Source organism: Zootoca vivipara, chromosome 9 (assembly GCF_965207765.1).
Source record: "Zootoca vivipara chromosome 9, rZooViv2.hap1.1, whole genome shotgun sequence".
Taxonomy (NCBI): domain Eukaryota; kingdom Metazoa; phylum Chordata; class Lepidosauria; order Squamata; family Lacertidae; genus Zootoca; species Zootoca vivipara.
Genome location: NC_142592.1, coordinates 16,593,077 through 16,621,069, shown reverse-complemented (window position 1 = coordinate 16,621,069; position 27,993 = coordinate 16,593,077). Strand labels below are relative to the sequence as shown.

General features: G+C 44.0%; 1 protein-coding gene across 2 annotated transcripts in view; it reads right to left on the bottom strand.

The window, feature by feature from the left end:
- The window catches only part of AASS (aminoadipate-semialdehyde synthase), a 46,691-nt gene extending 19,117 nt beyond the window's left edge, over positions 1–27,574 (bottom strand). The window contains exons 1-15 of one of the 2 annotated variants that reach the window (XM_088652212.1): positions 27,399–27,530; positions 22,927–23,149; positions 21,202–21,378; positions 20,650–20,734; positions 19,113–19,180; positions 18,143–18,289; positions 16,742–16,820; positions 16,535–16,662; positions 15,654–15,802; positions 14,658–14,780; positions 13,764–13,875; positions 6,135–6,194; positions 5,966–6,033; positions 3,413–3,534; positions 743–772 (exon numbers count right to left, since the gene is read on the bottom strand). In XM_088652212.1, coding sequence (XP_088508338.1) covers positions 743–772; positions 3,413–3,534; positions 5,966–6,033; positions 6,135–6,194; positions 13,764–13,875; positions 14,658–14,780; positions 15,654–15,802; positions 16,535–16,662; positions 16,742–16,820; positions 18,143–18,289; positions 19,113–19,180; positions 20,650–20,734; positions 21,202–21,378; positions 22,927–23,139 — 1,561 coding nt within the window. In that variant the 5' untranslated portion in view covers positions 23,140–23,149; positions 27,399–27,530. Of the gene's footprint in view, positions 1–742; positions 773–3,412; positions 3,535–5,965; positions 6,034–6,134; positions 6,195–13,763; positions 13,876–14,657; positions 14,781–15,653; positions 15,803–16,534; positions 16,663–16,741; positions 16,821–18,142; positions 18,290–19,112; positions 19,181–20,649; positions 20,735–21,201; positions 21,379–22,926; positions 23,150–27,398 lie in introns of both variants that reach the window. The other variant, XM_035127117.3, reaches the window with a different exon arrangement.
- Positions 27,575–27,993: the final 419 nt, after the last annotated feature.

The window sequence follows — 27,993 nt, the reverse complement described above, 5'->3', positions numbered from 1 at the left end:
AAACAAGAACATTCGCTGAAAGCGGTAGACAGAGACCCTCCTCTTGAGCTTCCATTAAATAAGCATTCAATCATAACCTCTCAGCAAGTTTTAGGCAACTTGGTCATGTAGTGTCATGCACCCTCGGCAGGACCAATTCTGTATAAAATGGGGGGGGGGATGCCTGGTTTAAAGTCAGAAGCTTTCAGATAAATTAACTGGACCCCGGATGGCATGGGTTGCTGCTCATCCTTGTTTTAAAAGGTGTGTCGTGGTGTGTTTTTTTTGGGGGGGTGGATTCTCTTTACTGGTAGATTCCCCTTTTCTGTATAAAATTGTGACAGATTGCCACCAGGAAGAATGAACCCCCTTGTCCACCCCCTCATCTATCCAGCTGCCAGGACCCCACATTCCCAGGACCCCTCCCTTTCGACCAGTGTTAGAAATTCCCAAGGCACCAGATGCGTTTCGCAATTGCCACAGGTCCAACTGTGACCACATGGAGATTTCTGGGTGCCAGGCTGGTGGCTGACATCTCCATCTGGCAAAGCCTATTTCTTTGCATTTACATCCCACCTTTGTCTTCAAGGAGTACATGATTCTCCTTTTTTTCCCCTCCCCCATTAATCCCTACAATGACCCTGTGAGGTAGGTTAAGAGGCTGCGACCAACCCAAAGACACCCGCTCGGTTTTGGTAAATCCATTCCAGAACTTTGCAAGACCCAACTAAAACTAAGCTAATCCATGCAGGCAAAGCAGTACCTGTTCTAGGATAAAGGATCAACGAAGAAACTGTTAGTGGGGGAAAGAAATCAAGAAGATCAACGAATGAAAGACCAAAAGATGGCTAGGTCTTAGAAGCTCTAAGCCAATCACTCCTACATAAGTCTCCACCAACAGAGGTGGGCATTGTAATAGCCAGCAGGCCATGTGTGGCAGACAACAGCTTGCTAACTAGAGGTCTTGTTTGAACAAACTACAGTCATACCTCGGTTTAAGTACGCTTCGGTTTGAGTACTTTCAGTTTAAGTACTCCACGGACCCGTCTGGAACGGATTAATCCACTTTCCATTCCTTTCAATGGGAAAGTTTGCTTCGGTTTGAGTACTTTTAGTTTAAGTACTCCGCGGACCCGTCTGAAACGGATTAATCCACTTTCCATTACTTTCAATAGGAAAGTTTGCTTCAGCTTAAGTACGCTTCAGGTTAAGTACAGACTTCCAGAACCAATTGTGTACTTAAACCGAGGTACCACTGTAAATTCATAGCACTCGTGACTGTCGAGAACATGAGGGAATCGTGCCTCAAATGCTCAGATTTATTTATTTTAATAGACGGAGTTTCAAATCTGTTAGCTTTCAAATCTCTGTGTTTCTGAAAAATAATGCTAATATAGGATCTGGGAAAGTTCATAAAAATAACCTACAGAAACAGAAAAGAAAACAGTGTCTTCCAATAATAAGGCTCAGAAGCAGATAACCATTCCATGTAAGATGTTGAAAATCTGGATTTGCAAAAGATATTGCGCTCTGTTTCCATCTTGGGCAAGTATGTATATATTCTGGCTTCAAGACACACAGAAGAGGAAACAAAGTCCACAGCCATCTCCTTGGAGACACCTGCTTGCCTTTCTGCTTTGACCAGCTTCCTTAAGACATAGCTCCTAACAGATAGGATACAGTAGGTACACGTTACAGTAAACTATATATGGGCCAGTCTAACTCCTTTGAGCCTCTCTCCCTATTGTGGAGAAACAGACCACAATACCTGGCTGAGCATTATATCTGAGTCAGGGTTTCTTTTACCCTCAACAAACCACAATATGCAGAAAACAGCCTGTGGGTTTGCTTCTTCCATGTGCTAACGGAGGCGAGCAAAGGAGCCTAGAGAAGCGCATTCACAGCAAGCCATTTACTACGGCTGCAAATTTACAACGGTTTACTGTGACATGCAAATTTACTATGGTTTACCGTGACATACAAACTGGGCCAATGCAGTCACTCTGTGAACAGAAGGAGCTTTTGTACTCAGAAGGAAACTTGTGAACTTAGAAAGGCCCTTTCTAATATTTTATTAATTTAAATTTTAAAAGTTTAATTGGAAGTCATTTTTAAGATCCGATAAATAGAGTACAAGTGTGAGAACTACAGAACAATTCGTTTTTATGTTTGTCATTTGTTATGTGGTATAGTGATGCGAAGTTTATGTTTGTAGGTGTGAATTATATATGTATGTATTTTGTTTTGTAAGTTTTTAAACAATAAAGATATATCTTTTAAAAAAAGAAAGGCCCTTTCCGTCAGTGTAACTCTCCCTTCCTGAGCAGAAATCCCAGCCCTTGGAGCCCTAGAAGCCTTCAGAACAGACTTGCTTCCATGGACATGGTGTGTACAGTGGTACCTCGCAAGACGAATGCCCTGCAAGAATAACTTTTCGCAAGACGAATGCGTCTTGCGATCTGATGGTGACTCGCAAGACGAATTCGTTTTGCGAAAAGTTCGTCTTGCGAATCACGGTTTCCCATAGGATTGCATTGAAATTTAATTAATGCGTTCCTATGGGCAAAAAAAGAAATTTCAATGCATTCCTATGGGAAACCGCGATTCACAAGACGAATTTTTCACAAAACAAATTGACTCGCAGAATTAAATTCATCTTGCGAGGCATCACTGTATTTGTCTTTCGATGAACTGAGTGGAAGACTACGAGTCATAGGCACGGGGAGAGTTTGTGTGCGAATTCAACAGTGCTTAGTTTGATTTTGGCTGTTGGTTTGTCAATGCTGTTAATCTTCTTTCGTGGATTAGGAGAGCTGTAATGCTTTGCAAATTTTATAATGTGACTTTTCCTGGGGTTGTCCTTTTTAGCCTATTTTTTGTTTTGTTTTACAGAAGGTGGTTTTACAGCTGATTTGTTGTTTTATACGATTCATGTTGTGATGTTCCACTATGTGGATATATTTGTTCTATATAAGCAGAGGGCCTTCTTGGTAGTGGTGCCCTTCCTGTGGAACGCCCTCCCATCAGATGTCAAGGAAATAAACAACTATCTGAGTTTTAGAAGACATCTGAAAGCAGCCATGTTTAGGGAAGTTTTTAATTGTTTGATGTTTGATTGTGTTTTTAATATTCTGTTTGGAGCCGCCCACAGTGGCTGGGGAAACCCAGCCAGATGGCAGGGTGTAAATAAATGTATTATTATTATTATTATTATTATTATTATTAGACTCATGTGAGCGAAAAGTGGCACAGAAATATAATAAATGATATTCATTCCGTGTATGGAGCTACAATGCTGGATCTCACCCAACGGCTGTACTTTGTAATGAAAAATAAGGAGCACTGATCTCAGTATCAGGTATGTTAGGACTTCAAAGAGGAAATATTCCCTTATACAAAGGCAACACTCCATTCCTTTGTGCTTCTTACAAACCTGCTGTTATTTCAATGTTGGGGTCTCTCGTGAGGTATTCTATCACAGGCCCCGAGACGTAGCCAGATCCAAGTATCAAGATCTTCCTCTTTTTATCCATGGTCAGTGACTGGGTGTACTCCCTAGAAGAGACAAAAGTCAGTAAAGAGAGTAAGTCTGCAAAATAGGCTTCAACAACTGGTATGTTTTAAAATAAGTTTTTTGAAAGCAAGAAGGAGCTCTCTTTAACATGATGGTTTCAATCCAGTCTTCCAAAACCTTCTAACATTAGCCAAAACACTTTCAGCCTCAGTTAGGAGTGGAAAAGAAACCACTGCAAAATATCAAGTCTCCAGTCCACAACAACTCTGGGGTCTGCTCTGCATTTTATTAAAAAATGTTTTCAAGGAAAACTATAAAAAATTACTCCTGGCATATCATCTCTTTAAAACCCCTTTGAATGTGTTTTTCTCTGCTAATTTTGTTTTGCTAAATTGCATCGTTATGATCATGATCAATATGGGGGGGAAAGTTACAAAACTCTGGCTTTTAAAGGCTTCAGGGAAGAGACGTGGCTCAGTGATAGAACATCTTCCTTGCAGGATAAACCTGGATAAACACTACAAGCCCAGATAGAGCAGGGCGGTCCAACAAGCAGTCTTTGGGCCATTTTTGTGGACTCTGGGACACTGCCAGGGTCTCAGGCCACCCCACACATGACAAGATGCAGGTTCCATGTCAAAGCACTATTGCAACCCCTTTGACATGAAAAGTTGGGCTGCACTGCCGTAGACACCACTCTGCTACATTGACTAATGGCCCGGCTTGATCTAAGGCACCTTTGCATGTTCCTACATGTGACCTGACGGCATGACTTCCTAAATAACTTACTCTAGAATAAGCTAGCCTGACAACATTTTAAAAAAGGGCAACTTAAAACTTAACTACAACTTTTTAAAAGTTATTGAATCTTGGAAAAAAGAGGCATGAACAAAGAAAGCATTTCTCTTACAGCCCTTGGATAGGTAAAAAGGTAAAGGTAAAGGACCCCTGGATGGTTAAGTCCAGTCAAATGCGACTATGGGGTTGCGGCGCTCATCTCGCTTTCAGGCCAAGGGAGCCAGCGTTTGTCTACAGACAGCATTCCGGGTCATGTGGCCAGCATGACTACACCACTTCTGGCGCAACAGAACACAGTGACAGAAACCAGAGTTCACGGAAACGCCGCAGCGGTACCTATTTATCTACTAGCACTGGCGTGCTTTTGAACTACTAGTTTGGCAGGAGCTGGGACAGAGAAACAGGAGCTCACTCTGTCGCGGCAATTTGAACCACCAACCCTCCAATCGGCAAGCCCAAGAGGCTCGGTGGTTTAGACCACAGCGCCACCCATGTCCTTGGATGGAGGAAGCAAGTCCCTACAGGCTATGTGTCTTCAAGGTTTGGGCTTTGACATATTTTAAGGATGAAACTTTGGGGAGCATATCCCTCCCCAACATTAGAACTGAAACACTAATATGAGAACCTAGATCAAGGAGCCTCATCCTTTGCCTTCCACTGTCTGTTGGACTGCAACTTCCAGGACCACAGGCCACGGGGCAGGTGGGAACCAAAGACTATCAAGAGGGAAGCCGGTTCCCCAATCCCTGAGCTATATCCTTTTAAAGATCAAGAACTTTCTCTTGTGGTTGCTCAGTGGATAGATTTTTGTTCTCATCTTCTAGAGCAGGCATATCCAACTCCCAAGAGACTGCGATCTACTCCCAGTATTAAAAAACTGGCAGTGGTCTACCCATTGTCATTGGAGGAGCATGTGTGCGATGGGTGGATTGGCCAGAGTTGTTGAGGTTTTGGGGAGAGGATTTTTTAGCTGCTCCCCCCCCCATAACTTTTTGTACACAATAAGGATCCCGTGATCTACCAGGATCAGCTGGGGATCTACCTGTAGATTGGGGAGCCAAAGTTGTTCGGCTTCTTTGGGGGGGGGGAGCCAGTGATCTACCAGTGATCTACCACAGACATCCAGTGATCTACTGATAGATCACGATCTACCTGTTGGACGTGTCTGTTCTAGAGCTGTTTCCCATGTACAAGATCAGAAAGGAATTTTCCCGTGTAGCTGAGATCTGCCCACTGTTCTCTTTGGCTTTATTTCGTTTCTATTCTTTTGCAGCCGGTTCTTTCATTTGAATGGTGACGCCTCCCTGGGCGCGGATTTCCCCTCCCCCAGGTCTTTTTTCCCCCTAGTGAAACCCCCCCCCCCCGCTTATTTTTTTTCACAAGAGCCCTGTGGGGACCCCATGGCATTCTTTCAGTAAACTCACAGAGGAAATAAATTAGCGAAATGTGGAATTGTTAGCACATCTCTGAATGACCTGCAGAGAAGGCCCCCGAGTTGGCTTCTGCATCAGCACGATTAGAATAAATACTTGTGACAGCCGTGCCAGACTCATGCTTCGCCACGGAAAACAAGGTAGGAATAACCCATCAGCATTGAAACACAATATGACACAATAATTCAAAACTTTAGTCAGATATACTGGGGGTGGGGAGAGAAATCTATGCGTTTATTACCTGCGCTCCCTCAGTTTCTGGATATATTTATACTTATCAGTCAATGAACCATTGGATGCAATCACTGCCTACAAAAGTATACGAAACACATCATTACTTTCCTTGCGGCTGACCTCGCCATGCCCAAGTTAAGAGGAAAAAAAGGAGTCAATTGGCTTGCAAGACTTACGTCTCTAACTACAGGTGAGTAATTCTGGCTTTCGAGGGGCTCCGAGGCTTCAGATAACAGCTGTGGAGATCAAGGTTTCTCGTCAGAGCACTTGCTTTCAGGCAGATAATTATCTTGCACAGATAAGAGTCTTGGAAAAGTACATTTCATTAAAAACAAGGCAACCGTCAAGATTTAAACTCAGATTAAAATGCAGACTGTGTTGCTAGTCAGGCCACTTCGAAGACCTGAAATTCTCCTGACCTTCAATTGTCAATTAAATTCTTCTTCCTAGATTCACTTTCCCCTTCCACCCCGCTTCACAGAGCCGCTGTGCCACCATTTAGACAAGATATAATACGCATGAAACAAATCTTGTTGCCATGTATATCTATATCGCACGAAGCCCGCAAGCGGAACCGACAGGCTGGAGAACCGAGTCAGGATTAGGGGGAGGCCAAAAAGACAAGGGACGAATTCTATTTGCGGTTTCCTTAGTAGAGATTTAGGAACCACTAATCTAGACAGACATGTGTAACTCTGGAAATCTCATTCTTTCACCCATTAAGAGACAGGATGGCTAGGAAAAGCTCTCCTAATCACACCTAAGTGGAGATAAGCAATGAGATTGTATTAGTTGACTGAACAGAGAAGAGATAAGTTAACACTGGCAAGTTACCTGCCATGGGCTGGTCCAATATATTTTCCTGTCTCAGGTGATACAGCAACTTGTCTCCCCAAGATGCACAGTGCTAACTCTCAGTGTTAGAAACCGAGATATGAAAGCTAGGAGCTAAACGGCACCCAAAACTGGGGTTACGGGCGCAAGAACAGAATGGCAGGGCACTTTTTTAAAAAAAAATAACAAAAATACAAAGCTGAAAATGAATGAACTGCAGCTAAAATATTACGTTCATTTACACACGGTCTAGTCCTTCCCCTGCCCACCCCCCTAATATTCTTCAGAGGGTCTCTTCTCCAGTCTTCGGAGAGTAGCTGGAAGTGGGGAGGCAGAAAAAGGTCCTCCTTTCCTTCCACTCTGCAGTTTTAATCAAAAATCTCAGGTGCAGGGCTGCGCCCAGAGCATAGAAACTGATTACCAGTAAATTCCCTGTCACAAAATGCACCTATATACCGTGGGAGTTTCAAACACTGCTTAATGCTGGCCCGAGAGACATTTTGGTACCCGAAGTGACAAACAAGATGGCGCCCACAGCCACTTCCACACAGAGCAGCTCATGGGACTGGAGCTGAATCTTATTTCAAGACGGGTTACAGGATTATGTCCTCTACTGCACCTGGGCCAAGGCTCAGGAGAGGCCGTGTGCCAACAGAGGAGGGTGACCAGGGTCTCAGGGAGAACAGCCAGGGGCTACTGCTGCTGCAACTGCCTCTGCGAATATGTCCCCTGAGGCATTTACCTCACTCTTGTTTGGCTTTTTGTGGTAACTCAAAACCCGGGGGATTTTATGGTTGCTGCCTATGTCTAAGCAAAGCTCCACACACAACACATACACTTTAGTTCAGCTGGTCTTACTTCCAGTATATTACAGTGGACCCTTGGGTTATGCTACCTTTGGGTAACTTAACTTTCGGGTTGCGAACACAGCAAACCCGGAAGTGTATTCTTTCAGGTATCACCACGCGCAGAAGCACTCTATTGTGCCGCGTGCATGCGCAGAAGCGGCGCCTTTACTTGCAGATTTTTGGGGGTACATACAGACCCCTGGAATGAATTACGTTCATATCCAGAGGGTCCACTGTATTACTATTTATTAATTAAATTTATTGGTCACTTTCTCTTGCCATGCATAGGATTGTACAGTGGTACCTCGACTTACAAATGCGATGCGTTCCGCGGCGCTCTTCGGAAGTCAAAAACTTTGTAAGTCGAAGCGTCCATTTTGCGCATGTGCAAAGCGTGGTTTTGCGCTTTGCGCATACCGCGCGAGCCGCTTCTGCACATGCGCAGAATGCACGTGCGGCGAAAATGCTTCCAGGTTAGCAGACTTTGGAAGTCGAAACCTTCGGAAGTCGAGGTACCACTGTACAATTAATCACTTGAATTATTACAAGAATATACAACGGCCTTTAATGAACAGCAAAAAAATGCTATATTTTATAAGATAATCATTTTTCCTCTTTTTAATTCAACAGGGATTTGGAAGAGGTCAGCTTGTGTGTCACGAAGGCCATGTTTCAAAAGAAAAAATGTTACAGGGGCTCCACACATTAGTGCAGGACACTGTATGCAGGGCCTTATTTATCAGGGTGCAAATATCCGCCCACTGCTCCCAAATTACCACGAATAGTGGGGGGGCAGCGAAGCTGTGCACTGCCAGCCATTGGGGGGGGCAACTCTCCCCCATGCAGCTGTGGGAGAGCGATCCCCGCAGAAGCTTGGGAGGGAGGGAAGCTGTGCACCCGCCAGCCATATGGTTGGCGGGGTGCAGCTGGCGGGCGTGCAGGGAAAGGGGAGGCCTCTGGCAAAGTTGCACAGCTCCCCCACTCACTGGGACGCCCCTGAGAGGCCGGCGCCCTGCCACAATGCACCACTAAGCCCTATGGGAAAGACAGCTCTGACCGGAGGGAAGATGGTTTGTGGCATTCTCTCACTTTCTGCAGCAGCAGATATTCGCAGGAAAGCTCTTCCTGCCATTAAGCAAGCCCAGGACTCTTGGAATTTCTTGCTTCCAGTCTACACAACAACCATTAACACTCTCTAAGGAGCCACTTATGTCTCATCCAAAGCCATTAACACACAGCTTCAGAGAAGCGTTGAAAAACAATGACCAGGAAGGGGGATAAATAAATGTCGCCTGCTTTCGGGCCTTGACTGCAAGGGCTTCCTAAACTCAATGGCAGAGCATCTGATCTGCATGCAAAAGATCCCAGGTTCAATCCAGTCCGGGCTGGAAAAGACTGGTATGAAACCCTAGAGAGATGCCAGTCAGTATATAGACCAGGGGTGGAGAACCTTTTTCCACTCCAGAGCCACATTCCCGGGCAACTTCGATATTAAGGGTATGTGGCTGTTTATATAGATGTCCTTTTTGTTCTGAATTGTTTTTATCGCCTTTGCAATTGCATTCGTCTTTACTACCTTGGGCTTCTTTGGGAGGAAGGGTGGGATAAAAAGATAATAAACACATTCCCTCTTGGCCAACCGTAGTGTTACAGACTGGCTGGACACAAGAGGAATGGTGGCAGGCACCAGCTGGGGAAGCCCAAAGGGAAGAGGGCTCAGAGCACGGGGATTGGTGGTGGGACGACGAAGAGTGGTCAGGGAGAAAAGAGGGAGAAGGAAGAAGAGGTGGTGCTGGAAGCTGAAGAGACAACAGGGCTTAGTGAGTAGGGAGAGTCTGTGGCAGAGAGAAGTCCAGAGGCAGAAGCAGAAGCAGGGGAGGGAGGCCAAGAGGCAGAGATACGTTCTCCTGACCTCCCACCCAGAGTCAATTTTGCGGAGGAGAGCGGTGGAAGACCCACTGAGCAAGAAAAAGCCCTAGTATGAACTTCTGCTGACTAAATACATTAGGCGAATTAAGCAGTAGCATTTTGATACAGATCTTTCCCCTTCTTCTACTGGTATTTACGTGATTTGGGTCAACTTAGTTAGATAAAGGTCGGTGTGTTTGCGGCAATTCTTATTTACAGTGGTACCTCTGGATGCAAACGGGATCTGTTCCAGAGCCCTGTTCGCAACCTGAGCAGTGCGCAACCTGAAGCGCTGAATCTGTGCATGCTCGTCGTGCGATTCGGCACTTCTGTGCATGCGCATGACGTCATTCAGTGCTTCTGCGCACACGCGAATCACCTAACCCATTCCAATACTTCCGGGTTCGGCGCATTCGTATCCCGTGATGTACGCAACCCGCAGTGAACGTAACCAGAGATATGACTGTATATGAGTAACATTCTCATGTATTTGGGGACGCTTTTAATTGGAATGTCTAACAGCTTGTTAGTGTGGTTATAAATACTACATTATGACATACTGGTCGCAAATATATCAATGCTTCTGTTGTAGAAATAAGTTGATGGTTTGTTTACAGTCCTTGTGAGCTTTTTTTGTTTTTTGCAAAATTAGGGAAAGCATCTGTATATAAATAGCTCCTCCCAGACTTTGGGACTCTCTTCCTAGACAAGTTAAGACTGGATCTCTTCTTGTTATCCTTCCACTAGCACGACTTCCTTGTTCCACCAAGCTTTCGGAACCAGCTGGTCCTAATGAAAAGGCTGGTGCCATGCTGTTTTCATTGTAATTATTTATATGGTTTTAATACATTTTATATATGTATGTAGTTTTAATTCAATCAATGTTCCATATTGTTTTTTTGAATTATTTACCCCTTATTTTTTAGCAGTTCTTATTTTCAACCGTAAGCTGCCTTGAGTTCAATCAGGGGAAAAGGCAGGTTATCAGTAAATGAGAAGAAAACTCAGTACAGTAAAGCTTTTCAAAACATGTAGAAAATCATCGGCACCTACTAACACCCAACTATCATTCTGCTCATAAACAGCTACATGCACCCATTGAAACGTTAGCAGTCCTACTGCAAAGTTTAGTTACATAGACAGCATTCAAGTCCATTCAAGTACACAGCATTGTTGTTTCTTTAACCTGGCAACAGGTGGAGCTCTTACTCTACCAAATTCCACCACAGAACCTTTTCTAGCAGAACTAGAATTGCATGAAATTCCTTTGCAGTTCAATTTTAGCTGGAAAAGTTCCTGTGCTGGGAGAAACATGAAGATGCTTGCAATTACCCAACCCCCTAAGGTCTCCTCTCTCCCTCACTTTTACATTTGTTCACAGCCACCATTTCGCTAACCTGCTGATACAGACTCAAACATTTCTCCCTCCAGTTTGAAGAGCCTCTTCGTCAGTCCTATTTAGGCATTTAAATCGCCCTTGCAATTAGCCATCGCGTGAGCAGAAACAGAGATGAGCCTGCTAGCTCTATAAGTCCCATTGCTATTCCAATCACTCTCCACAAGTTGTAAGCAAATATCTGCAGCAGCCATAACAATGATAATTTATTACTTACACCTCACCTATCAGGCTGGTTTGCCCCAGCCACCCTGGGCAGCTTCCAACCTAATAAAGTAAAGCTGCTCTATTTGTGTACTATCCCCGATAAGTTTATGGTTCTACAAGCAAAAAATGCTCCCAGTTTTGGAAGTTATTCCTCCAACTTGTGGAAGGCAATAGCAATAGGGGGTCAGAGCTAGTACACTCACTTCTGCCCTCCCCATTACATTGGGAGCTAGAACACCTTGTTAAAGCCAGGGATGGGGGGGATTCAACAACTCCCCCAAAATCCCAAGTCCCCACCGCAGCCTCAGACTAAGGCACAAGCACCATACATACACAACAGCAATGAGGCTCAGAAAAGTAGTCTATAAAAGTGTAGCAATAAGCGGTTACCATGTGTTGTACTGTTTCCTCTGACTATCCAATAGAGTCGTACCTTGGTTTTCAAATTTAATCGGCTCCGGGAGTCCGTTCGACTCCCAAAACAGTTTGAAAACCAAGGCGCGGCTTCCAATGGGCTGTAGGAGTGTCCCGCAGCCGATCGGAAGCTGCAATGGATGTTCGGCTTCCGATAATCATTCGAAAGCCAGAACAATCGCTTCCAGTTTTCAATCATTCGGGAGCCGAAACATTCGAGTTCAAAAGCGTTTGGCTTCCAAGGTTCCACTGCATAGAAAACTGTAGAAACTTCACAAATAATCACCAAGATTCAACAGTTTGACCCATTTCCTTGGTTCCCATGGCTTATGACTCCTCTGGAAGAGGGGAATCCAAGGCTCCCCCTGCTCCCATAATCCCTTAAGCATAAGGTTACATACTCCTTGCCCCTCTGTAAGGGGAAGACAGTATAGAGAACCTCCCCCTTGCATCAGGAGTAGCTCCTCCCCAAACAGCGATGGAAGCGCGGGTTCTGAAGGGGCTAGCCAGGAAGCGGAGGGAGAGTGCTGGGGCTCTGACAGCATGGGAGAGCCCTGGCTACACAGGAGGGAAGAAAGATAGAAGGGGGGAAGGGAAAGCACGGAGCGTAGACCCTTTCCCCCGGTTCCGGAATTACGGAGGAGGAAAAGGGGGAGGAGATTCACTGTCCCAAGACTCTTATGTTGGGGGAAATCACGCAGGGGGGCAGTGCCGGATTCTGGATCGGAATGAGCAGACATGTTTCCAACACCTCTCTACACTGTAAATAGAGTGCACCAATAAAGACTGTTAAAAGACAAGCTGGCGGAGAGTCGTTACTCTAGAGTAGTCGCAACAACCTCTGACACCCTCCAGAAGGTGTGAACTTAGCCTCGCAATAGGAGGCAAGAGGCGGTCAAGAGCAGCTCATGCCCCAGACAGAAATCCATCGGGATGGTGGATTGAATTCTGACACTTTCAAAGAAGAAGCGCCTTGCAGCTAGGGGGATGTGTAAATACCTTTATTGCTCTTTGGGAAAGAGGGTAGTTAAAAGGTGTTGAGAACTGGGGCTGTTGACAGGAGTGGGTGATGGGCTCATGTTTCTACACCAGTGTTTCTCAACCAGTGTGCCTCCAGATGTTTTGGGACTACAACTCCCATCATTCCTGACCACTGGTCTTGCTAGCTAGGGATGATGGGAGTTGTAGTCCCAAAACATCTGGAGGCACACTGGTTGAGAAACACTGTTCTACACGCCAAACCCTCCTACTTTGTGACATATTTGTGATGTATGGATGATGCTGTTGAAAAGTGCATTGTGGGAAATGGGGAGAGGTCTTTGTGTGTTTCACCCTTGTTGCAACAAATAAGGATCAGGTCTACTGACGGCTGTTTTGCTTCTTTAACTTGACTGCAGACTCCTCCTTTGCTGACCCGAGAGACCCACAGGGAGTGGGACCCCGATGAGCTGGGCAGCGGAATAAATCCACACCCCAGGATTTTTTTCCTTATCAACCCAAATCCCATATAGTGAACATGATGTCATGTCACAACACAGCCACTAAGATTTCGCTATTAACAGGAAATGAATTACACACACACACAAAGTTAATTCCCCTCTGAAAAAGAACACTTACACAACTGTCCAGATCACCACTGTGAAAAATGCGTACAGTGGTACCTCTACTTACGAATTTAATGCGTTCCGAACGCACATTCGTAAGTCGAAAAAAATTGTAAGTCGAATCCCATAGGAATGCATTGAGAGAAAAAAATTCCTAAGTAGAAGCAACCCTATCTAAAAATTCGTAAGTAGAAAAAATCCTATCTAAACTGCATCCAAGATGGCGGACGGAGCTCCATTCGTAAGTAGAGTTATTCGTAAGTAGAGGTACCACTGTACTGTAAAGAATCAAAATCCTATTCATCAAAATGGATAAATACATTTATTGGAACGGCTCTTTTAAGAAAGGTCTGTGCAACTTTCCGTGTCGCCTGCATTTAGTAGCCATAGGTTTCAGAGGAGGAGGGGGAAAGGTCCCACAAAAGACCGTTATTTGAGAAGTTTCTACCTTGTGTAGCCTGAATTAGCTTCTAAGAAACACTTCATTTCTGCCAGTTGAGTTTTACAGCAGATTTCCTACCCATGGGGCAGGCCAGAAGCTCCTCAACACACAAACGCTTAAACACTCAAAATAAAAACAAGTTCCCCACTTACCATCTCTTCAATGTAAGGGAAAAGCATGTCTCCAAAGCATTCTGTGGATTCTATAGGAAGCTGAGCTGGCAGGTTGTCAATGGAACACATCAAAATCCCTGATCCCTCCACACTAGAAGAGACAGAAGTTTGATTCCAGGCAACAAAAGCTTTGTGCACTATTTCTCTCTTTTTTAAAAAAAACATTTTTAAAAGTTGTTGTTGTTTTTTACACAAATCTTTTTGCCTGGCGCCTAAAGATATGATAGAAAGGCAAGCCTCTCTGTGGGGGGGGGGGAGCATGCTACAAGTGGGGAGCCACTTGCAGAAAAGGCTCCTTGCTCCCCTCCTGGAGGAGACACATGAAGAAGGGTTTCAGATGATGACTGCAGGGTCTAAGAAGTTTCCTATGGGAAGAGGCAGTTTTTGTGCTATTGTGGCCCACACCCATTTAAGGCTTTATAGGTCAAAACCAGAACTTTGTATTGGGCCCAGAAACTAACTGGCAGCCAGTACGTTCTGGCCAGGATTGGTTTTACATGCTCAAACCATCTTGGCTCGGTGCACAACCTGGCGGCCGAATTCTGCACCAGCTGAAGTTTCCGAACTGTCTTCAGAGGCAGTTCCACTTCTCCCCACCAAGAGTCAATCCTATTTTGTTCAGGAAGGCCACCAACCTTCCGAAGTGGCTTTTTTTGTGTGTCAGTGACCTTCCTGAACTAACTAGGAATGCAAGAATCTCCCTCTCGTGCAATTTGTTAAGCTACTTAACCTCCAAGATCCAAGCCCGTGCATGCTTGGAGACACCTCAACTATATCCATCACAATTAAATGAAACACTACAAAACACACAACTGTGTGTTGCTTTATAACTGAGCTTTTCAACACAAAAGAAATTTAGGAAGACCCTCTCACCTGTCGTGGATAATATGCTGATCGGCATCATACATGCAGAAGGGGCTGTCTATTGTCGTACATTCCGTCATAAATTCTATAGACCCTCCAGTGTCTGCAGAGATGTCGCATATTGTAACAAGTCTATTAAAAGAAACAACAGCCACATAGGCAATAAATGACTTTCAGTTTTTTAAAGTCTTGAAGATACAACTCCCAAGTGCGCCGCCATCAACAGTGTCAGAAGAAATCAACAGCTGGACAAGACAGATTTAGTCTGCCATTAGTACTCAACAAAATACTCTCCCCCAGGGAACCTTAGTAAAGATTTCAAACAAGGGATGGTTCTAGACCAGGGTTTCCTAAATTTGGTTCTCTGGCTCTTTTTGGACTACAACTCCCATCAATTCCTAGTTAGCAAGACCAGTTGTGAGGGATGATGGGAATTATAGTCCAAAAAAACAGCTGGAGAACCAAGTTTGGGAAACTCTGGTCCGGGCCAAATGGCATCCCAAGCAAGGAACATCTTCTGAACTTCTCTGCGAGAAAGGAAGTTACAGGGAACCAGGCAGAGGGCCTTCTCGGTGGTGGCACCCACCCTGTGGAACGCCCTTCCTTCAGATGTCAAGGAAATAAACAATTATTTGACTTTTAGAAGAGATCTGAAGGCAGCCCTGTTTAGGGAAGTTTTTAATGTTTGATGCTGTACTGTTTTTAATATTCAGTTGGAAGCCACCCAGAGTGGCTGGGGAAACCCAGCCAGATGGGCGGGGTATAAATAATAAATTATTATTATTATTATTAGTAGTAGTATTATTATTAGTATTAGTATTGAATTCCATGACAGAGCAAACTTTAAGCCAAGTCTAATTTTTAGCTCTGGCCCCGTCCACTTCTAGTTTCAGTCCCTGTAAGATTGCCTCTGAGCAAATGCAGTCCTCAAAAGAAAAATGAAACAAGAGGATCCCCAGCACCGATTTAATTCATTCCCGCTATCACCAAATACAAGCTTCTTACTTGTGTGGCAATTGCGGACAACCCTCAGTAGCAGCAGCAGCAGGTCGCAGAGGAGCCAGAAGTCGCTGGGCATCCTGCCTGCTTAGCAGTCGCGGAGTATGCTGCTCCCAGTAGATCCCATTGATCACGCAAGTAGCGTAAGGTGCAATCTGTAAAACAAAGCTGCAATTTCTCCTTACCCTGTAAGGAACCAACACCTTGATCCAAATAGTTAACTATGTGATTCAGTAACTATGTGATGCAAATCCTTGATGCTGATCGTATGCCTCACTTTATCATCTGGTCATGGAACCAGGCGGTTCTCTAGATGCAACAGGCATCTAGACAATCATCAGCTTAAATGGAAAACGAGCGAGGTCCCAACTGAAGAATGGGAACTTTAAGCTGACAGAATATGCACAGCTTGCAGACTTAACATATGCAATAAGAGAACAAGAAGAACATACGTTTAAAGAAGACTGGGAAATGTTTATTGAATATATGGGGGGCAATTGTGCACATTTGAAAAGCTGGGCAGCATTAAGATAAATTCAACAGTGCAAGTACGTTTTGATGGCTGTAATAATGGAATAATGAATGGTTTAGTTTTTGTAAAATATGGAGGGATTTATGATATGCAAAATGAACCACGGAAAGAGAAGGGAAGCCACTGATATTTAAAGGATGTTTAAATGCATATTCTAAATTGTAAAACAGAAAAAATTATATATATGACAATCACCAGCTTAATTCTTTCTTTTTTGAGAAAAAGCACATTGGTCACATGAGTTACACTGACAGGAAAGTGGGTGCCGTAGGTAACAGAGGTCATGGTAACTATAGGGCAGAGTCTGACTCATTTGGAAGACTTCGGGGCAAAATAATGGGAGAGGTGTACTCACATCCGTGTTGAAACGAGAGGTGTAGTGTTCTGGGTGCTTGTCGTAGTCCACGGGGTCATACACGCCATCGCTCTTCCTTACGAGGTGGTGGTGTCGACTCAACACCGTCCCATAGACTTTTCTGAGGTCTGTGGAGAGGAGCACAGTAAATAAAAGAAAACAACGTACCCCCGCAGAGCTTCTGAAGCCCACCCCAGAATGCCCTACCTCCAGTTCGAGAGACCTCCTTCAGCTCGTGGGGCTCCACAAACTCACAAGGGAGGGCATTGAACATTTCTTGGGCACCCTGTAGATAAAAGTAAGGCTGATAGGTTAGATTTTCCAAAAATAAAAATTAAAAAAAATGCAAGGAATTGGGAAGTTCTAGGAACAACTCTTCTGCCAAGGACTGTCCTGCACACATTACTGTGCGTGTGTATGGTTCTGGATTTAAACCAGGAAGACTGGAGTTCAAATTCTTGCACTGCCACAGCATTCAGTGTACGACCTCAGGAATCTCCTCCTGTCTGCTTTTGTCCAAGTTTCTACCATATCATTCAAAAATGTATACTTGTTGCCTAGACCTTCAACCATCCAACTCTTCCACCCTTTGCACCTTCTCCAGATGGTTGGGTGCTCCTCAGGGGCTGAAATCAAATACAGCTAGAGACACACAAACACAGCTAGAGACCCACAAATCGTGCTCAGCAGGGCAGTCTCGAGCAGGTCGGGCGCCCTGGCTCTGAGGGGCGGAGATCGCTCCGGCGCCCCCGCCCTCGCAGGGCGCAGCATAGTTTCCGCGCGGCTTTGCCGCGCAGCGCTCTCCCTACCAGCCCAGCGCCCTGGTGCACCGCACCACCGGGAGTCTACCTAGAGCCGGCCCTGATGTTCATCCTACTATTTTAAGGGGCTCAGGTTCAGTGGAAGAACAAATGCCTTGGACAAAAGGTCACAGGCTCCAATCCCTAGCATCTCCAGATAGGTCAGCAAGACTCCTAGTTGCTGTCAGTCCATGCAATGATCAATGATCTGACTTAGACACGGACCTGGGACCAGTGTTAGAAACTCAGGCATATAAGCTAGGCACCAAATGCCATCTTGCATCCCGACAACGAAATGTCTATCTGCCTATGACCCTCGGGGTCCCTTCCCATGCTACAATACTATGATTCTTTGATCTCAACAATATTGCTTGACTGCAGCTTGCTCTTACAACAATTCACCCATCCCAATATGCAAGAAGGAGAAGCACACGCAGTGGAAATGAAAATTGTATCAACTGTGGAGTAAAGCCCAGTTGCCAACCTGGCGCCCAGAAATCTCACTGTGGTCGCAGCAGGACCCACGCCAGTAGCAAAACGCGCCTGGCGCCTGGCTAATTTCGAACACTGACTTGGGCCAATGATCTGACCCAATATAAGGCAGCTTCCTATGTTCCAGCCATCACATGGGACACTTTATGTGTGCATCTCATTACTCCTGTATGGAAGGAACAGAAATGCAGTAAAGGGGGCCTATAGCTTTATTGAAAGATATGAACAGGCCTTATACAGTATGTACTACAACAAGCCAATACTCGGGTTGCAATGAGAAAATGTACTAGTGCTATGCATTTGAAGGGTGCCTTACCTTAGACACGTTGCCTGTGCCTGTAAACACAAATGTTATGGGTCCAATAGACTTTGGCATCAAGCCTAGGGAAATTTCGTAACCAGCATCGCGGACTGCTTGGACAGCCTGGCTACTGTTTCTGTAGTTGTGAGCCATACCAATGTGCTGAAACCAGGAAGAGATTAATGTCAGTGACTGGTGACTGGGAGAGGCCGCCGAGACCATATTACACCGGTCCTGAAAGACCTACATTGGCTGCCAGTACGTTTCCGAGCACAATTCAGAGTGTTGGTGCTGACCTTTAAAGCCCTAAATGGCCTCGGCCCAGTATACCCAAATGAGCGTCTCCACCCCAATCGTTCAGCCCAGACATCAAGGTCCAGCTCCGAGGGCCTTCTGGCGGTTCCCTCACTGCGAGGTGTGAGGTTACCCTGTGGAACGCCCTTCCACCAGATGTCAAGGAAATGAACAACTATCTGGCTTTTAGAAGACACCAGAAGGCAGCCCTGTTTAGGGAAGTTTTTAATGTTTGAAGCTTTATTCTGCTTTTAGTGTTCTGTTGGGAGCCACCCAAAGTGGCTGGGGAAACCCAGCCAGATGGGCGCGGTATAAATAACAAAATGATGATGATGTTGATGGGAGTCAATAGGCCTTTGGGACAAATTAACGAAAATCTACCCATCCCACCTCCCCCCAGCCCCATGTTCCCCCAGTAATACACACACACATATATGGGATGTGGGTGGCGCTGTGGTCTAAACCACAGAGCCTAGGGCTTGCCGATCAGAAGGTCGGCGGTTCGAGTCCCCGCGATGGGGTGAGCTCCCGTTGCTCGGTCCCAGCTCCTGCCCACCTAGCAGTTTGAAAGCACGTCAAGTGCAAGTAGATAAATGGGTACCGCTCCGGCGGGTCTGCGACTGGACCTAATGGTCAAGGGTACCTTTACTTTACCTTTACATCTATCTATCTACCTATCTAATCTCCTTACCATAAAAGGAGTATGATGCCCCAGAGCAAGAAATCGCAATCCCATTCCATGTAAAATGTTGATCATACCTGGGTCAGAATTACAAAATACACAGTTAGTTCAGTACACACAGTTATTAAATGCTGCAACAGAGTCAAACTGGTGAGAGAAGTAAGGAAATTTAAAGGGGGTTCTAGAGTCACAATGCCTCAAAGCGACTAACAGACCATTTGCTCCAAGTTCCTGGGCCAGGTGGAAAACCCACCATGAACCCAACAGAGTCACCCAGGGCCAGGGTGGATTTGATTTGAATCAAATCGATTGAAATCGCGATTGAAATCATTAGTCAGTAAGACTTGATTTAAATCATTTTTTTACAGAAAGACTCGTTCTTGCTGGTATAATCTTAATATTTACAACCCCGGTAAAGGTTTCATTCTTGGAATAATAAAAATTTCAGAGTAGTTTTTACAGTTATATCGAAAATTACTGATTTGGTTTTGAAATACATAGACAGATAATGGATTAAAAAAAACTTATGGAATATGCAGAAATGGCAAAACTTACCAGAAGACTAAGCAATCAAGATAACTTTTTATAAAGGAGTGGAAATGGTTCATTGAATAATTACAGATAAATTGTAAACAGATAGGAACATGGGCAGGATTATTGTAATAACCTGCAGTTTCATAAGAGTATATATTTAAAGAAGATGAATAAATGAGCAAATAAATTAATTTGGATATGCAGAAGATATTAAAAATAAATTTAAGGAACCACAGAAAGACAGAGAAGGAAGTAAAGTTTTGAAATGCAAAAAGGATTGTAAAATTAGTGAAACGTATAAACCTGAAAAGTAAAAAAATAAAAATAAATAAAAATAAAATAAATAAAATAAAATGCAAAAATCTCGAAGGTGGCATAGGTGAAGCATCCCTCCTCCCCAATCCCATGCTCACTAATAACTGTTTAGAGATTGGTTTTCTTTATAACATTAAGCAGTGTGTTAATGCTTTTATAGCGAATGAGTAAATTAAATAAATAAATAAAAGCTAGCAAGTGCAAAGGCATGGAGTTCCCTTCTGGTTGAAAATGGCCAAAACACAGTACAGTGGTACCTCGGTTTATGAACACAATTGGTTCTGGAAGTCTGTTCATAAACTGAAGCGTTCATAAACTGAAGCGAACTTTTCCATTGAAAGTAATGGAAAGTGGATTAATCCGTTCCAGACGGTCCGCAGAGTACTTAAACTGAAGCGTTCATAAACTGAAGCGAACTTTCCCATTGAAAGTAATGGAAAGTGGATTAATCCGTTCCAGACGGGTCCACGGAGTACTTAAACTGAAGCGTTCATAAACTGAAGCATGGGTGTAATTGGTTCCGGAAGTCTGTTCATAAACTGAAGCGTTCATAAACTGAAGCGAACTTTCCCACTGAAAGTAATGGAAAATGAATTAATCCGTTCCAGATGGGTCCACGGTGTTCATAAACCGAAAATTCATAAACCGAGGTGTTCATAAACCAAGGTTCCACTGTATTAATATTTGCTTTAGATACCTGCAACGCCAGCCCACTTTCCGAAGGCTACAACTCGCACTCCTCTATGATCCACCATCTTCTCGTAATCTATCAGTCGAATGTTCTGCAAGTACAACACACCATATATACATTTGTTCTCAGGCTCCACTCATCCGAGTACACTAAAAAATCAAAATCAAATCCCAGCAACCCCTGCCATTTATAGAAAGATGCATGTAAAGGAAGTCGCTTCAATTCTTTTATAAAGCAATGCTTTGGGAATGTCTCCTATGAGATAAATGGGATTTCTAAATAAAAAGGGGCAAAGATAAGCCTTCCAGCCACTTCCATTCATCTCAGTAGGGGGTTAGACCAGGGAAAATGTGCCTTGAGTCCATTTATTCCAATGGGTCTACTCTGAGTTCAATGATGTTTGTTTTGCCTTTTATGCTACTAAAACACACTGCCATTAATTCATTGCCGCATCGTGGAAACCCAATATTGCACTTTGCAAAACCTCTCACCCTGCCGAACTGACCATTTCACCATATTATAATAATAATTAGCAATCTTCGGTAACTGAAATGTTACCTTGCTCAGGATCTCATCCAACAAGGGCATATTTGCCTCCTGAGCTTTAATAGTATGAGAGAAGAATGCATAGTTCTTGTTGGGAATTAGTTTATCCTCCGGTGGTCTCTTCACGCCCACAATCAGGCAGGCCTCCGAAATGTCTTCCTGTATAATACCGCCAGCTTTAACATAGTCCTGCAAACAAAGCATTGGAGAGGAATTGACGTCTCGAGCCAAACTGAACAAAGGCAGAAAATATTGAGACAGCCCAGTAGATGCCATTCTGGAAGGTGAGCCTTATTTCTATACTGGTTATCCACTCGGGGCCAGTTCTAAATGAAACCACACACTCGGTGCCAGAGCAAAATGGCAGTACACAAGGATTGCTCTTTTCATATCAGAAAGAGGGGAGGCTTTCAGCCGAAGATGTAGCTTGTGGGTTCATATGCAAATGAATCTTAACTGTTCAAAGCCATAGGCCACCACAATATTGATTCCATAAATCTCTATGCGAACTCAGTGGGGCTGTTAAAGTAATTTTAGACTCTCAGCTTGATGGACTTATTATGGGAGGAGTTCAGGTGCCGTTTTACTTCATTTACTTTATTTTGGGGGGGGGGTGCTGGCCCTGTTGGGGTTTGCCCATTCTGCGGACCCCCCACTGAAGTCACCACTGTGTCAACCTCAGCCTCCGTCCCCCCTCTGCTGGTTCCAATTCTTCCATCTTCCGCTCATTCATCTGCAGCTCCTTCCTCGCTGCCCCATCTCTTCCTGTCATTCATTCACACACTCCTCCTTCCTTTTTTTAATTTTTTTTAATTTAACTTTATTGGAATTTAAATTAAAATACATTCACACACAAAAACAAAAACAAAACACCAAAAAAATATAGAAATGACATACAAAAAAGCCAAACAATAATATAAAAAACATAATATACAAAATCATATATAAATAATAACCATAATAAAACATAAAATAATACCGTATAGCTTCTACTACAAATAATATAATGTAAATGATAATTATAATAATCATAAACATAATAAATAAAGACAATACAATCAGCAAAGAAAAATAAACACTTATTCAATTATTCAATCATGTCCGAAATCATGAGATCAGCATACGCTTCCACTATATTCCTAATTCCCTTATTTACCTTGTTTATTTTAATCCTTCCCCTATATCTTCTCCTCCCACATTAGACTTCCACTTATCTCAGATTCTTTAATTACTATTCTCTTATACTGCTACCCCTCAATTATATCTCAAAAAAATGAAAAATAATAATAATTCACTATTATTTAATTTTATCCATTTAAATTTAAACTCAAATTGGCTCAATACGAGGTATTAGAAATAAACACTCCTCCTTCCAGCCCTCTTTTCCTAGGTGCTACCCAGTTCTACAAACTTGTCTGGTGCCTGCCACCTCTTTAGCAAGTCCCTTGTGTTTGCTTTTTCAACCTCTCCTTCTCTAGGGCCTTCTGGGCCCCGCTCTGCCCCACTCCAGAAAACAAGGCAGCTCAAACAGCAACAGCAAACTTTGTAGCTTGCTCAGTCCCTCTGTGACATCAGAGCAGTTGAGCCAATCGCTGCCAAGAGGCTTCATCAACACCCATAAAACCACTATGGGCATTATAACACCAAGGGCCCAATAATTTTGATTAGATGTGCACAAGAAACAAACTGTACACCGCTCCTACCCTCAGGATCAACAACAAAAATCTCAGCACTTACTTTTTCGTGGATGGACCTTCGATTGGACGGTTGCACCAGAACTTTGTAGCCCAGGTTGGTTAAAAGTTTGACGTGCCGTGGGGCTAACGGGGCTCTTCTTTCCCAGGCATTGACGTCCTCTCTTCTGATTGCCAGGACAGATTTATGATAATGCTGCCACCTTGACAGGTGTCGCTCAAAACTACCACCTGTGCGTTTGAATGCTCGAAGCATGATTAAAAGCCTAACAGCAAGCAAAGACAAAGTAATAAGGAGATGCAACATAAAGGTGTTCAGAAACAGCCATTATGTGTCCATCCATCCTCCTGCCCCCAACAACAAAAAAACCTGGTCTCCTTAGAAATCTGCTGTAAAACTAGTTAGTTTTTAACACAAGGTGCAATGCAGAAGTCATAACTGCACATTGCCAATTAACTGCAAACGTTTCCAACTTTTTAAGAGGGGGAAAAACCTTGAATGTTGTATTCCTTACTAATGAAAACATGAACTGAAAATTGTTACAAGTGAAGCAATCTGGTAACAGTCAAAAGTAGCATCTGTATCTGAAATTCAATCAAGGAATCCAAGAATTCTAAGCAGTGTAATCAGTGCAGAATGAATGAGAAAAACTTGGCCTAAATCATCAACTAGTCCCTTCTGACTTTTAATTCCAAAACTATGGATGCGAGAATAGATTTATGGTTCTCACACTAAGAGGAAGGATGAACGATACGCGGTGTGAAGGTTGGCAATTGCCAACCTTCTTGGGTTCCATGATCACTGCAGATGGTGACAGCAGTCACAAAATTAAAAAACGCCTGCTTCTTGGGAGAAAAGCAATGACAAACCTAGACAGCATTTTAAAAAGCAGAGACATCACCTTGCCGACAAAGGTCCGTATAGTGGTACCTCGACTTACGAAGACGATCCGTTCCACGGCCGTCTTCGTAAGCCGATGTCTTCAGATGTCGAAGCGCTGCTACGTGCATGTGCAAAGTGCGATTTTGCGCTACGGCACATGCGCAGAACGCACGCACCGGGCGTGAGCGGCGAAAGGACTTCCGGGGGTTGTCAACTTCGGAAGTCAAAACCTTCGGAAGTTGAAGCGTTCGGATGTCGAGGTATGACTGTAGAGTTAAAGCTATGGTTTTCCCAGTAGTGATGTATGGAAGTGAGAGCTGGACCATAAAGAAGGCTGATCACCGAAGAATTTATGCTTTTGAATTATGGTGCTGGAGGAGACTCTTGAGAGTCCCATGGACTGCAAGAAGATCAAACCTATCCATTCTTAAGGAAATCAGCCCTGAGTGCTCACTGGAAGGACAGATCCTGAAGCTGAGGCTCCAATACTTTGGCCACCTCATGAGAAGAGAAGACTCCCTGGAAAAGACCCTGATGTTGGGAAAGATGGAGGGCACAAGGAGAAGGGGACGACAGAGGACGAGATGGTTGGACAGTGTTCTCGAAGCTACCAACATGAGTCTGACCAAACTGCAGGAGGCAGTGGAAGAAAGGAGTGCCTGGCGTGCTCTGGTCCATGGGGTCATGAAGAGTCAGACACGACTAAATGACTAAACAACAACAATCCTACAACAGTCAACACTTGCCAAATTCCACATTTATTGGTTTTATTTAAGTATTTATGCCTCCATCCTTCAACATGACCCACACCATGTACATTTTCTTACGTTGTCAAATGCAATATGAAATTCTGGCCTTCTCTTTACATTATAAAAATGAGAATTGAGATGCAGCCCTGAAGGTATCCATACTGCAGTCCAAAAATTGTTTTGCAGAGCTTGCTTCTACTTGGAAGTAAATCTCATTCAGTTCAGTAAGGTTTACTAACATTTAAGTGTGCCTAGGACTTAAGTTTTAGTTACCCCTTTAGTAACCTTGGTGGTTTCCTTTGAAACAAGCGCTATTCCACAGGAAGCAAAAACCCAAACATTACAAATCTGAAACTGCAACCGACATCACTCTCTCTGCTTTACACACCAAATTCATCGAAGACTGAAGGGCGAATGAGAATTTTCAATTTTTCAAAGTGCATGTTGTTATTGATACATATCAACACAGTAAAATTACCCAGCAGGCATTGTAAAATTTCAATAGATTCTGGCTCCAGTTTTGAGCAGAAAGAGGTTTGATTATAATACAGTCATACCTCGGTTTACAACCGCCTCGGTTTACAAACACTGCGGACCCATCTGGAACAGATTAATCCACTTTCCATTGCTTTCAATGGGAAAGTTCACCTCAGGTTAAGTACAGACTTCCAGAACCAATTGTGGTTGTAAACCGAGGTACCACTGTATGATCTACTGCCCATCTCATCATAGCCTGACAACATTCGCAAGGTGGACTGAGAACTGTTGAGCTTAGTGCCACAATCTATCAGACTGGAAAACATAGAGAACAATTTGTTATATTTGTAGCTTTGGTACAATAGCAAACATCTTTGCTATTACAGTTACCAGCAACAATGGTTTCATACACACATTCACAACTATTTGGTCTCGGTTGTACGATTCGCCAGTCACTACGACAAACAGTAGTTGCTCTTTGATGACTAAGACCGAGTGGAAAACTTCACCACTCCTAACCCTCCTCCCTCCTCACTGATGCCACTGCAAACACTATTCCGTTGAAGTCAGGAGAAAAACACGTACACTGCCTTTTAAATATATTCCAAACACATGTAAGACTGCTACCAGGACAACCAAGCCCTCAGTAAAACTATTCGCATTACTGAGCTTAAAGGTCCTTATATATTCCAATAAGTAGAAGCCAATTACCACCGATATCAACAGCAAGATATTTTATGCCTTTCTATGGGGAATGCAAAAAGGTTGTTAAACTTATCTGTCTCTAGTTGCAAAGGCTGTACATTTGCCAGGGCCTATGAACGTAGTCAACCAGAGAAGCAAGGTAGAAATGTGAACAATAAAGAAATATTGTGGTTCCTTGAAGACTAGCACCTTGTAGGCCCTTTAAAGACAGGGAGCTTTGAAATGCTAACGTATTTTTGGTGGCATCATAAGCCTTTAAAGCAGTGGTTCTCAAACTTTTTTTCCTCTGGGCCACACTTTCAGAATAAAAAGTTGCTCACGCCACACCATTTTTTATTATTATTGGTAACAAACACAACTAGGATTGTCCTCAGTATCACTTCATGCTCTTGCTCTCATTTTGAAAAGATAATTATCCATATTCTGCAAAAAATAAAAAAAAATATACTATACTATGAAAAATATTTTGATACTATGCTAAAAGTTTGTTTGATACCATACTACACTGAAGTGTTTAAATGTTTCTTTGATTGCCCTTGAATCTTCCCACCCACACCTGCTATCCTCTCCTGCCACACCCTTTAAGAACCATAGCTTTAAAGACTCACTGCCCTTTTTGGCATCAAAAGGCTAACCTAACCACTCCTCTTGAAAGAAACAGCCACCTTTCCCTCAGGCTAAAAATTCCTCAAGTCTCCAGACTTGAGGAATGCTGCGAGGGAGACAAAAGGGGGGTGGAGCAGAATCAGTTGCTCACGGCATTCATTGCAAATCGGTCTAAAAAATGAAAAAGGAAGACATTAAAAATGTCCAGAAACCTTTTAAGTCTATCGCAGCAAAAAACAGCAATAACACAAGCTTGTGGCAACTTAAAAACCTTTTTTAAATGATATAAACTTTTGTGGGATAGCTCGGTCGCTAGAGCACGAGGGTTAATCTCAGGGTTGTGGGTTCGAGCCCCACGTTGGGCACAAGATTCCTGCATTGCAGGGGGTTGGACTAGATGACCCTATGGGCCCTTTCAACTCCACGATGCTAAGAAAGTCTACTTCATCAGGTGCATGAAGCCTCAGGTGGGAGGAGAGGAGGGGAGACGCCCACGAAGCACACAACCCGGATTATTTGGCCCAGGAAAGCACCCATATGGCCGAGTAATCAGAGAAGCAGCGCTCTCTTTCTTTCTTTTTAAAGGGTCTCTCTGCCTAATCCGTTGGGAAGAAGCAATCTTTGGGCTCCCACACTGAGAGCTAGAAACTTTAAAGGCTTAGTTTAGTTTTGAAAACTAATAAAAATTTTAAAAAAAGAAACTTAAAGGCTTGCTCAAATGTGAAAGACAAGAGTGCGCGACGCTCTCCAATTACGCATTGCCAGAAATGGGGGGGAAAGCTCCACTAAAAAAGCAACGCAGCTTCACACTAGAGGTTGTGCAATGATGCAAGTCTGCACCTCGGCTTTCCCCGGGAGGCCTACGGCAAGCGATTCTAGGAGCCTGGATCTCTAGATCCCGCTGCTGCTGCAGGATCTCCAGCAGCAACGTGGGCGCTGGGATTCCCGGAGGCTCCTAGGCCTCCGTTGCAAATATATATCTGATCTCCTCCTACAGCACCTAGGAGCGGCAAAGCTCAGGCTTTTCCCTCCGTCGCAGATAGGCAGGCAGGCAGGCTACCCTCTCCAAGAGCGCACGCCAGTTTGCTCGCTTACCTTTCGCGTCCACGCGTGGGAAAGGTGGACGCCCCGCTGTCTGTCCCCGGCGAGCTCCGCCTGCCTGGCCTTGCGCAACAAGCGGCCAGCTGCCCTTCAAAGGCGCGCGATTTGCAACATTGCGAGGGGGAGTCGGGCTGCCTCCCCCGCCGCCAGCCAATCCGGCGCGACCTCGTGGGAACAACCTTCCCCTTCCGCCAGTCGCAGAGGCCACCCGGAGCTGCGTCACTAGGCGAGAGCACGCAAGGATTCCGCACGGGGGGGGGAGGGTCTCCTAAGGCACCAACGAGCAGCACTCGAAAAGCCAGGACGCCCCGAAAGTTGTTGAACTTTTTTAAAGGAAGATTTTAGGAAGACCAAGACTGAGGTTTTTTTTTAGGAAGTCCCAAAGATTGAGGGGGTCTTTTTCAGGAAGACCAAGATTGAGCCTTTTTTTTTTTTAGGAAGACCCCAAAACTTTTTTAAAGGAAACCAGCGAAATTGTTGACATTTTCTTAGGGAAACTTGAAATTTGCTGAACTTTTTTTTAGACAAACCCCAAAGTTGTTGAGGAATTTATTATTACTAATATTTTATTATTTTAACAAAAACGCTC